This window comes from Pelodiscus sinensis, chromosome 3, assembly GCF_049634645.1.
Source record: "Pelodiscus sinensis isolate JC-2024 chromosome 3, ASM4963464v1, whole genome shotgun sequence".
Taxonomy (NCBI): domain Eukaryota; kingdom Metazoa; phylum Chordata; order Testudines; family Trionychidae; genus Pelodiscus; species Pelodiscus sinensis.
The window spans coordinates 75,608,793-75,621,676 of NC_134713.1; the positions used below are offsets into that span (position 1 = coordinate 75,608,793).

The window sequence follows — 12,884 nt, forward strand, 5'->3', positions numbered from 1 at the left end:
GGATTAGTACTTGATTTTGAGCTGTTTTGACTATGTCCATTATCAACAGCTTTAAATATATTCCTCGCTAACCTCATAAACTTTCCTTTTTCCAACTAATTCACCGAAGCAGTGTTTTATTTCTGTGTTAGATAATTAAGGAAGATATAAGGTGAAAGCATTTCTTCTGACTTCACAACTTAAAAAAAAAAATAGCAAACTGCAGGTCTTGGTTCAGCTGTAGTTTTCTTCCCCTTAAATTAATAAAAAATGTGTGCTCATTTCAAAACAAAACAAAATGCACTGAACCACTATTCTGGATTTACACTGAGAAATATTATGAAAATATACTGTCATAAATTAAATCTGGGGTGAAGAAACCATATAGTTTATCAGATTTAGTAAAGAGCATCCCCTTTTCTCACAACTAATATGTGTTATTGATTAGCTCACTGTTACCACCTCAAATAAAGGAATGTACATGCACCTCAATTTTTGTAAAATATCAAACTGGGAATCTAAGGACTACTGTTTTTTGTCTGGGAGCCATAACTTGTCAGGATGTGCTCTGTGACCCAGTCCGCTGACAAAGATGGATATGCTGAAATGGCAGGGAGGTCGGTGTTGTCCATAAAGTATCTAGTGGAATGGCTTCTGTGGGGATAGATGAAGCATGAAAGTGTTGAAGCTTTTCAACTTCTCACTGATGTGTTTATAGAAGGCATACAGCAGCCTGCCCCAGCAGTAATTCATTAGGACCCTGGTCAGTTCCAAGGGTGTTTCCTTCCTGGGTTAGGTGAACACTGTCATTTAAATGGCTTTTGGAACAAATGTGAGTTCAAGCAGAGTATAAAAAAGCAATGCTTTAACATTTACATATAAAGTACCAATCAAAATACAGCAGAGCTTTCTTTGCAGATAATATTGGACAGGACCATCAAAGATGCGGTAGCTTCTTGTTTGCAAGGAGGCAGCTGTTGTCTCTTCTAAATGTTGGCACCTGGTTATCTTAGCACACAAGCATTGTATTCATCCTTTCGCACCCAAAGTGGAGAGAAAGTGTCTTAATTCACTTTCATATTGAAGGAGCATGGCCTATAGCGATCACATAGAAGTAATTTCAAATCATGAGTCTAACATGATAAACTTTTTATTGTAGAAGTATTGTTTTTCTGATAATGGAATTAATGATAAGTGTTGTGGTAGTAATAAGAGATTTGAAGTGGCTATAGCTTTAAAAGAGAGGAAAAAATATGCCAAAAGCTTATTTTGGAAACAGATTTTTGTTCTGTTGCAAAGTTCTAAATTTTAGACCCATAAATTTTTTTTAAAAGTAACATTTTTATTAGTAGTTTATTTGGGAGAGGAGAGCTCATCAGACTGATGTTCCAGAATCCTCACAGTGTCAAAGGAGCACACTTAAGGACACCTTGTGGACGGAAGTTTGAAATGTTTTGCTCTGTCTCTGCTTTTCACAACTAAGGCTCAACTTCCTTTCTACTTGTGATCTAAAGCATTTTTTCTGATTTGTTTACAGTCCTTGGCAACCTTGATTAACAACAAAGTACAGTAACTAAATCCCACCACACTTGGGCTTGGCAAGAGTCTTTTTGATCTTGATTATGGCACAGGACCAGCCTCCTGTCTGGCATAAGATCTTGCTTGTGATTCTGAGTTGACTGTTATGAACATGTAGCATTTGAGCCCTTTGGAGACAGAGTTTACACTATGCATTCTGATCAGAAACAATAGCAATCAAAAACCAGGTGAACAGCTTTAGTCTGAGAGTTTAAAAAAAATGTGTGTATGTGGAATTATCTGATGATAAACCAAATTAATATTTTATATATTAGGACAGAGTCAAACTCTAGATAGTACAGATCAAAAAAGTATCTGCTGTGTCAGAGAAGCCAGTATAGAGAATGTTTCAAGTTGACTAGTTCAAGGAGTAGCGATTTCTAGACATTCTGAGAATGTCATTAGATATTTTAATTAAGATCAAGACATTTTAAAACTGTGGAAGAGCTAAAATGTACTCTACAGTTAAACTGCTAGGATGCTTTACACATTAGCTTTGAACTTTTCTTGAAAGGGCAGATGGATGTAAATGAAGGTAGATGGGGACGATGAGAAAAGAACATCTGCCTTTTTCATCTCTCTATGAGAAATGTATAAGCAGGATAAAAATAAAACTGAGCCACTGAACATGTTTCAACTTGTGGTAAGTGTAGGAAAATTTCTGGAAGTCCCTTTTTCTCTCTTTCTCTGTGTTCAGATGCACAAATCAATGCTGGTGTGTGTGTGTGTGTGTGTGAGCACGCGTGCACGCAAGAAATTTTTAAGACAGTATTTCCATTCTCTGCATAGACACTAATTTACTTCCCATTAGACTATGTGCTTGATTCCTCAGTATTTCTTGTTCATTTCTGTTTCCCATTTCAAATAAAACTTTGCTAAGAGTCAGTTATTTGTCTGCATTTCCAGTCAAATGAATGGTCTTTGGAATTTTTATCCATAGACAATGTGCAACAAAATCTTACTAATTCTCATTGCACTAATATGCAAACCAATAATGCTCTGTCTCTGACACACACACAGACACAAATAAAATAATCATAGCTCCATTTTCCAACAAAGATTTAAGAGCAGAACCTGTGGTTGAGTCTCATGTTACAAGGCATAGTTACTTTTACAAAATACCATGTACAATGTAGAATATTTGCTAGAGCACTATGAAGTACTCCAAGTAACCCTAAATGCTTACTCATATGAATAAAGTACATAATTGTGATAATCCTTAATTTATTTAGTTAATTATGCTCGTTTATTTATGAATCTGCAGAATTCAGGAATCCACAATGGGATTCCAGTTATTAGTGCAAAATCAGCAAGGCTCTGCTGTAGTTCTATGGTTTCATAGTTCAGTTGGCATACAGAGAAGTATCACCTTACTAAGGTGTATAAGAGGAATGGCTGTGTCTAGACTGGCAAGTTTTTCCGCAAAAGCAAGTGCTTTTGCGGAAAAACTTGCCAGTTGTCTACACTGGCCGCTTGAATTTCCGCAAGAACACTGACGATCTCATGTAAGAAATCAGTGCTTCTTGCGGAAATACTATGCTGCTCCCATTCAGGCAAAAGTCCTTTTGCACAAAAGCTTTTGCGCAAAAGGCCGGTATAGACAGCTCAGATTTGTTTTGCGCAAAAAAGCCTCGATCGCGAAAATGGCGATCGGGGCTTTTTTGCGCAAAAGTGCGTCTAGATTGGCACGGACGCATTTACGCAAAAAGTGCTTTTGCAGAAAAGCGTCCGTGCCAATCTAGACACTCTTTTCTGCAAATGCTTTTAACACAGAACTTTTCCGTTAAAAGCATTTGCAGAAAATCATGCCAGTCTAGATGTAGCCGAATATGTTTAATTGGCTTAACTGTGAAAATTTTGTGAGGTTATCAAACCAACAGCCTGCTTATTTCCCCTCCCTGCTTCTTAAGCAGTCTTGCAAAGTCCTGATTTTTGGTTTACAGAATTACTCTGCCTATAGCACATTGTTTAAACATACAAAAATTCAGTGGTATGGCAGAGAACAGAGCAGGACAGAATGAAGAACTCAGCTGCATGTTGTAAAGGGTTACTCAAAGGCACGTTCTTCTGAATAATGATGAATTGCTTCCTGATTTGTGGTCAGTGACTTTTTTAGCATAATTACTGTCAAAGAGGAAGCTGAAAAGCTAGTGTGTATGTATCTTAAACTTGGTACAGCAGAGCATTTTCACCAAAACCCTACACTTCCTTGACCAGACCCACGTAACACATATTACAGGAACCTCTGTCTCTTTTAAAGACAGTAATCTGTGAGTACACTTTCCCATAGTCAGTTTGTATTGTTTGTTGCTTTTCATTGTATGGTAATGGAAGAGTTGTATGTTTTGGATGTTCTCTTTTCAGTCATTCAGCAAGGTACAAGAGCAACAAAAGGGTTTCATTTTTATCTAAAAACATAGAGACTGCACTGGATCCATTTTACTAGAAAACTACGAGAGGTGGCTTCAGAACATTCAAGCGCTTATTACTGAATATTATTAATTTCTGAGACTAGAATTTTGACATTCACCTTTGTTGAGAAAAGCTACATCTCTGAGTGATTGGTTATCAGTAGGTTAGAACTCTTTGACTGGCTGATCGTTTGTTCACTCTGAAACACCTGACCCTCTTGTTTAAGAGAAAAAAAAATTCAGTGATTCTTGCTGTTTCTGCTCACAAATACAAATTTCCATAAGGCTGTTTTTCATGTATTTATGCACATAAAAGCTTTATTCACACCTGAACTCCATATTTTTCAGCAAGATACTGTAAGCTGACAGAGTTTTTCATATCAGCTGTCAATGTAGCTGTTAAGTTTATTTCTGCTTTGCTGATCTCGCATGAAAATATGTTGGGCTTGGGGTTTTTAGTAAGAACAAGAGTGATTTTTGTTTTCTATTGAAGATGGGCTGATCCTGTGCTCTCCTCCTTGCAGGTTATTGGAGTTGTAAGTAAAGAGTACATCCCAAAAGGAACACGTTTTGGACCCCTGGTAGGAGAGCTCTACACCAACGATACAGTTCCCAAGAATGCAAACAGAAAATACTTTTGGCGGGTAAGCAGGAAAAAAAAAACCAGCTCCATGCTGATGCAGTAATCAGATCACTAAATGAGTACAGCTGTAAAGCTGGGTCACTTCCTGTTTCAGACCTATGTGAGTACAGGGGGCAACTTCTTTATACGGCCATATATGAACAGAATTCGGAGTGAGCAGTGGTGAACAAAGTTGAGTAAACGTCTGGCCCTCTTGGAAACGGGGACAGTGTGGGTGGAGAGTGAGGGAGATGCACGACAGCTCTTGGCTCTGTCTTCTGCAACACATCAGTGCTTGATCATATAAAGAAATAGCTCTACTGCTTGCTTCCAGGGTAGGTTGATTCGCATTTCTACAAAAGGAAATAGTCACAAGTCATTCTTTAAGATTAAGCTCCAGCCTGGCGGGGGGGGGGGGGGGGGAGGAAGGGGAGAGGGTTCACTGTGGATAGGGGCTGCTCTCGTCCATGGCAGGCCTGGGTTCCCTGCAGACAGAGGCTTCTCCGGCATCTAGAGTTGCCTCGGTCCATGGGGAGCCCGACAACCCACCGCAGACAGGGGCTGCTCTACTGGAGGCTGGCAGCTGGGAGCTAACAGCCAGCCCCAACGTGGGGCTGGGAGTGGAGCCTCATGAGCTAAAGGCTGCTCCAGCCTCCATGTTGGAGCGGTCTCCCACCCAGATCCCAGTTAACTAGTTAACTGTTAGATCAACCTAACATTTAACCAGTGAATTGATTAACCAGGATTTTACATCCCTAATTTCTACCTGATACATACTTGAGTGTGTGGGAAAGCATAGGACGTATCACGTAATCTTTTAATCTGGAATTATTAAAATCTCAATTTTTAAGCATGGTTCAAATTCAACTATTGTAAAAGAGTGATTATCGCATCTGAAAAAGTAGGTTTTGCCCACGAAAGCTCATGATACCATCTACATGTTTTGTTAGTCTTTAAGGTGCTACTAGACTATTGTTTTTTTAAATTTTTCCTGTTACAGATTAACTCAGCTACCTCTCTGAAGCTTTATCCCATCAGTATGTCTATTTTAAATTAACAAATATTTCTAGGTCCAGTTGAGAAAATGTTGTCAATCTGGCTACCTCAGCGTGTCCATATACCCCACTAATGGCAGGCAGAAATGTTAATGTGAGGTTTACTGCTCATGTAGTAGGGCGGCTTGGTATGGCGTAGGAGTCTGTGTGCGCTGAGTGCTCTGTGTTGGCAACTTTGGCATCTTGGGGAAGTAAGAATAGTCTCCTTCCTTTCCCTCCTCCATTCATCTCCCACCATCCTTTTCATGCAGCCCTAACTCAGTGTTTTGAACATTCCTCCTTTTCCTATGTTAATCAGGAAGCCTCAGTAATCCCACAAACTTCCTTCACAAACACTTCACCAGTTCTGAACACATCATCCATTCTGCTCCCTCCCCTGCCACTGAACTTGTTGCCCCACATCACTAAGCAAGTGTGTCATAGGGTTTGATGAAATTGTGGGTGAGAGGGAAGAGCCACAGGTTCTCTCTAATTGCCATGCAAGTGCCAGGCCATTCTTTATATGGAAAGACGACTGCTACATTGTGCCTGTGTAAAAGCAGCACTTTACTTTTAGACCTTGTCAACACTGATGGTGGTGTATAGGGTGTGTGTAGCTACAAGCTTAAGGAGAAAGTGGGCTGCCTCCACACTGTGGAATTGTAGCTACACACAACAATGAAAAGCTCTAGCCAGGCAAAGGCAGTGGGGAAAGCTTCTGGCAGTGTAAACATGGGAGGCACAACTCGGGCATATAGGGAGCCAGATGCAGCATATACCCTAATGTTCTGGTGTTTCGTTGCTCATGTAAGCAATGCCTGGGCAACTACGTTGCTGTTTATACCTGTGCTAGGGGGGAGAGGGGATGCTGCCACCATAAGTGTAGACAGAGCCTTAGTGATCTTTTCTATTGCTTTTCTTGAGGCCTCATAGGAAAAATTAAGTTAATTACCCCATTTGGGTTTTCATATACATTCTCCCACACAATTTTACTCACTGGCAAATGAGTAATAATTAACATGAATGTTCACACACGGTGCATAAGTGTTTTTACACTTTTGTGACCAAGATTTTGTACTTAATAACCAGAGCATAGGTCCAGGACAGGACTAAGGTGTGGCAATGCCGAGCGTGTTGCATCACTTAATTTTTAGATGCCCTGCCACCCACTTTTAGATACACTCAACCCTGCATGAAATAGCCAGGCTTCATGTGTAATGCATGGGCAGAATTAGGTGCAAAAACAAGGGTTTCAGAGATGCCAACAAGCTAAATGAGGAAGTGCTTAAACCAGCCAATAGGAAATTCTGAGAAGAGGGATGTTACCCAAGTCCTGCTCCTCAAAGGTATTGTGAATGCCTGTTTCTAATCAGGCTTTTTCTGGGGTTAGATACCTAAGCCAGGTCAGCCCTTTCTCATGAAAAAATAAAGACAGTCACCCACCTTATCTCGTTATATGCAGTAGTCCAGTGGTAAGAGCACTGACTTGGGCCATGGGAGACCTGTTTGCAGATAACTGCTGTACCTGGTTTGGAGCAGGGACTTGAATTTGTGTTGCCTGTTTCCCTGGTGAGTGTCCTGGTGTCATGGAATTAAGTATTTTGAGGAGGGGCTTTTCTAGTCTCTCCTCTTTAAACTGTTCCACTTTGTATAAATAAAATATTTATAAGAGCAGGGACATGAATTTAGGCATCCCAGAAGAGTTCTCATAACCACCAGCCTATGGAGTAGATTTGCTCTTCTTCTGAATTGAATAGTTAATTATTTTATACAAAATGGAACAGCTCCATGAGAAGAGACATGGAGCGCTCCTTAGTCCAGAGAAGCTGAGCCTTTGGTAGTCAAGATACTGACATGGGATGTGGGAGACCTTGAGTCAAGTCTTTGCTCAAATTGGGTAGCATGAGGAGTTGAAAATAGGTCTCCTGCATCCCCTAACTACTAAACTATTGGGCATTCTAGTATATCCACACCCTATCCAGCCACAAAAATTCCCCATTCTGCAGCTGGATGTCTTTTGTTCAAGGCACAGTTCAATAGGCATGCTCTGAAAATGCCTGTGAGATCTGGCCCTATCAGTAGGGAAATGTCTGGGTTTTGACTTAGGCATGAGGTAGGATGCCAAGTAGTTCAGCAGCATCAGGCTTTCTGCAATTTTGCACATGCCCAGAAGCAGGAACTTTGGTGCCATGAAACTTTGCTAGCAGGAAATCAGGCATGTGGGGATTTGGGTGCCTATTAGTTTATATGGCACCTAACTGGGTATTTTAAGGATCTCAGTGGAGCCTAAATGTTGTTGCCTTTGTGGGGTTCAGGCCATAAGAAGAAAGAAAGAAAGGAATAGCAACTTGCATAACAATACCCATGGGGAATATTTCAGCAAATATTTAGAGAGATTTTTAACTATCTTCCAGGGCTTTAGTAATATACTGCTGTAAGAAAGATGACCTCATTTTTGTGATGTTACTATGTATTAATGTAATGCTTCTTGGAAATAATATAGGAGCCTTCTAAGGATCATTAAACTTACTATTATAATCCCTTGATTCAATACAGACACACTGCTGTAACTCAAATGAATTCCTTCCTCAGGGACTGAAACAGTCTTGCACATGCAAAGGAAGCTGTGGGAGATAACTTCCCACATGTTATAAAAGGCATCCTGATTTTGCTGGCAGGAACAGGAACAGGAACAGGAACATCTGCTCTGTGTGAACATAAATGTTCCATGCAAATTACACACAGAGATAGGAGAAGGGGGACATGAGGGCTTTGCAAACCGCAGAGTGACATCATTTCTTGTAACTGTACTATGAGTCAGCACATTTTTAATCTTCTTGATAGTATATGGAAATCTGGTGAGATGGCAGAATAAGGTTTTGTGGGGGTGTGTATGTGTGACCTCACAACACTGATATTTTCTTTTTTTAAGAGAAGTACAGTAAATTGTACAATCTATGGAAGGGTAACTGGAAGCCCTTCAGTGCAGCTTTAGAAAGCAGCTTCCGTCTGTAGTAGAAGTGCATAGCAATGGAACCCCAAGTTCCTGGAAGTTTGCAAATCGGAGTAAACAAAGAAACTTGAAAACTCCTCTTGATAGCAGAATTCACCCGGCTCTGTTCCATTTTCTCATAACAAACACACCGCAAAATCTCTCACTAGCTTCTTTGATGAAGCCACATGTATTTCCCCCTTCTTAATTTACAGGAAGTTACTCTTAAAAGAAAGTGATTCTGGTGTTTACTGCCTGCATTAAAGGGCCAGGCGCCTTTTTCCTCTCCCTTCCTCCCCACCCCAGTTAACTATTGCAGTTACTGTTCAAATGAAAAAGAAAGTAGTATGAGCATAGAGATGGGGAGATATGTTTCATCGAAGAGATTAAATATATTAGGTCTATTCTTCAGAAAGAGAGAGTTCCTGCCTCAAAGAGATTCCAATCTAAAATTCAAATTGCTTACAGTCTAAGCCTGAATTTTACCCAATAACTTATTGTGAAACTCCGGTGTTCTTAAATGGCTTATACCATCAAGTAGCTGCTGAACTAATTCTTTCCACAAATAAGTAATCTTAAATCTAAAGGATAAATTTGAGTTCATTAGATTTTCATTAATTTTAATATTCTTATAACTTGGACAAATGACATCTTTACTTACTGCATTGGGGGGGTTGGGGGGGGAGTTGTTTTGTTTGTTTGATTTGGGTTTTTTTTGTTTGCTTTGTGCCTTGCACATGGTACCAACCAGTTTTAGATGCAATTTTTAAAAGAGTACATGCCTAACCATGTCTTTGAGAGGAAAAGTGACTTTCATTGACTGTCAGATGCTGGCCCCTTGCCAGGTTTTCAGTTATGGCAGGTGAAGTTCACCTTTGCCCCACCCAGTTTTTCCACAAAAGGACTACATTCCAAGTGTGAGCAAGTGTTACTTTAGGACTGTTGGAGGGTGGGGAGGGAGGATGTTTGCATAGTTTAAACCTTTGGGCGGAGGTGGTAGGAAACTGCAAGTACAGAGGCCAAAGAAAAAGCCGAGAAAAAAGACTGTTTGACGTAGCTTAACTAGTCAGTCTAACACAGGTGACTCAAAGCATTAATGCAAGCACACACTCAGAACTGAAGTCAACAGGATCCTGCACTTGTTGGATCATAGCAGCAGAAAAAGAACTCTGAGGTAGACTTACTTCAGAGAACTCTTCATGTTCTGTGGCTGTCATGTGTGCATATTAATAGAGTAACACATTGACTAAACAAACGGAAAAGGTAAGTAGGAGAGCGCATCTTATCTAGAGTGAGCTTTATTACTCTTATTGCTGAGAGTGCCTTACCTGGAAAGGGGACATCCATTTATGTCTTTATTTTGTTGGTGTCTGGTTGAATGTGGTTTTTTTTTAAATCTTATTTATAGTCTGTACTCTGTATGTACACAGGTGCACACTGTACTTACTCATGGCATTCTGTTCTCATCTAGATCTATTCCAGTGGTGAGCTTCACCACTTCATTGACGGATTTAATGAGGACAAGAGCAACTGGATGCGCTATGTGAACCCAGCCCATTCTGTTCAGGAACAGAATTTGGCAGCTTGTCAGAACAGAATGAACATTTATTTTTACACTATCAAGCCCATCCCTGCCAACCAAGAACTACTTGTGTGGTATTGTCGGGATTTTGCAGAGAGACTGCACTATCCTTCCTCCAGAGAGCTGATGATGAATCTCAGTAAGTAGATTACAGTACAAACAAAGAATGCTAGTAATGTCACTTCTGCCTATGGGATCTAATAATATGTTTTATAATTATATAGCTGAATTATCTGTTGTGTCACAGTATGTGGTCTGGAATAGAGAGAAGGAATTAGAAAAAGAGTTGCCTGTGCTGTTTAAATGCAAACAGATTATTTAAAATTTAAAGTTATTTGTTCATAATCTGAGAATTATCTGATTAAATCCTATACAGACAATTCCTCCCTTAAAAGTAATTCACATTGCTGTATGCTGAGACTTTAGAGATTCCAGGTTTCATGGGTCTATTTAAAAAAAAATCTGCTTTGAAAGAGGATTTTTATTTAGGTTCCAAATGTACTGTCCTTAGTGTGCAAGGTGCTGGACTCAGGCCATATGCATGTCTTACAAACTGCATGTTGAACCAGGGGCACCAAAGGAGAAGGGCAAAGGGGGGGGGGGGCAGTTGCCTCAGAGCCAGTTGATTTAAAAGGGCCAGGGGCTTCCAGACACGGCTGCCACTAGAGTTGAAATGGCATCAGCCAGAGCTCTGGGCCTTTTATACTGCTGTCGGAGCACCGGATGGGACAGACGGGGCAGTGCTGAAAAGCTAGCTGGTGGAGTAAGACCCAGCTGTCCTAAAGCTTCATTCCTAAGCCACACATACGGACACCTTGCCCAGGGCCCAGCAAAGTCTGTCAGCCACCCTGTGTTGAACTGATAGACATAAAGATTAGAAAAACTAAATTTCTGTGAACAAAACTCAGATCTTTCTCTAATTGGTTGTAGTGTAGTTGCTTAATACTAGAATGGATTTTTAAAATGTTCTTTTCTATATATTTACATTTTCACTCTGTGTGTCAAAACTGCTAATGGTAAGAACATACATTTCCTTGTATTAGTTATGTGTTCTGCCAGAATTTCTGACCATCTCTAACTTTAGGCCAGTACTACACTAGGGGAGAAAAAATAAAACTAAGATATGCAACTGCAGCTATGAGAATGGCATAGCTGGAGTCGACATACTTCAGTCTGAATTTCTGCTGTGTCCCCACAGTGGGAGATGATGGGAAAGTTTCTCCCGTTGACTTCTCTTATTCCTCGTGGAGTACCAGAGTCACTGGGGCTGTGATTACAAAGTATGTTTCCTCTTCTAAAACCACAGAAGTGCTTTTATAGGTACCTAAGAATCTGAAATTCCTATGTTCTTTATTTAAACATTGATTTGTTGACTCTAACCTTATCTCAAATATCATTTCATTATTCGCCATGCATTTTGGTTTCCTTGTATGCTAAACTGTGCAGGTCTATTCCTGTGACGTAAGTGGGACATGTCAACAGCCTTAGAGATTCACTGGCTTACATGTACAAGTAGTTTGTAAATATATAATCAATCACATTTCAAAATTTCTGTGCATACCTCTATTTTCTCCATCTCTGCTGGATTTTTGTTACCTATCCTCCCCACTGATACAGTAAACTACTTATTGCCAAGATCAGTGTGTGTGTGTGTGTGTGTGTGTGTGTGTGTGTCTAGAAGCATGCAGCCTGTGTGTCTTTATGAAACTATTCAGTAAAAGTAAATTTCAGACTCAGATTGGAAAGCAAGAACAGTCCTGTATTGACCACATGGATGGATATTGAGACTAATAAGTCTCCTTCATTTCTGATTTTTGACATTCCTTTTAAACTCTGATATAATTTTTATTAATTCCTCGCCCTGCACATCTACAGTTCAGCAATGCAGAAAAAATAATGCAAGTTCGTTCGTTTCTTAAAATTGGCTTCCTTCCACTATTGGCACTGGCTCTCCCCTGTTGAATCAATTTTTTTCATGCTCTTTTCTATTCTTTTTCTCCATATTCCCTTGGTTCCTCTGACAAATATGTTGGGACATGGAGATCTACAATTAGGCAAGAAATCTTTCACACTGAGCTGACCTTGGATGCTTCAACAACTTTTCTCCCAGACTCTTAGAAAAATTCCATTGGGTCATCAGTGATAGAGGGTTTAGTTGTGGTTTGTTAATTGAAGAGCTAATGTAGCACTGTGAATGAACCAATGGAGCTGGAACATAGACAACATGTATTTGGGTGATAATTACTACTTCAAACCAGCAGGTAGAGCAGCATCATTAGTTCCAGCACCTATTCAATTATATTTGTTCAGATTTAATATTAGAGCTAGATGAATATTAAGATACTACTACACCAGCACTAATTCTAACAGATGCTTTAGTTTTCCTCTTCCCTTTCCTCAGCTGCTAGATCTGTCAAGATAAAATTAACAGAGACCTGCCAATCTCTCCAGCCTTCCAGAGACAGCTCAACAGGGAACTCTCACCTCAGTGGCAGTCTCTGAGCTACAGAAAAAAAAAATCCAGAAGGCCTTGTCCTCGCCTGTTAAGACTCTGTGCAAGCTGTAGACTTACACTTTCAGCATCTCCAGTGATAAAATAACCAAAGAATTTTCTCTAGCTTAACTAAAGCTCTTAACTGAAGGAAGTTATCAGACCCACCACATTAAAACACACACATAGACACAC

At 40.0% G+C, this 12,884-nt stretch overlaps 1 protein-coding gene across 6 annotated transcripts in view; it reads left to right on the plus strand.

Moving 5' to 3' along the window:
- Positions 1–12,884, plus strand: part of PRDM1 (PR/SET domain 1) — a 141,301-nt gene that overhangs the window by 114,343 nt on the left and 14,074 nt on the right. For 4 of the 6 annotated variants that reach the window (XM_075923947.1, XM_006118460.4, XM_006118461.4 and 1 more), the window contains 2 exons: positions 4,493–4,612; positions 10,088–10,337. In XM_075923947.1, coding sequence (XP_075780062.1) covers positions 4,493–4,612; positions 10,088–10,337 — 370 coding nt within the window. Of the gene's footprint in view, positions 1–4,492; positions 4,613–9,329; positions 9,880–10,087; positions 10,338–12,884 lie in introns of those variants that run through there. The other 2 variants (XM_075923948.1, XM_006118470.4) reach the window with 2 other exon arrangements.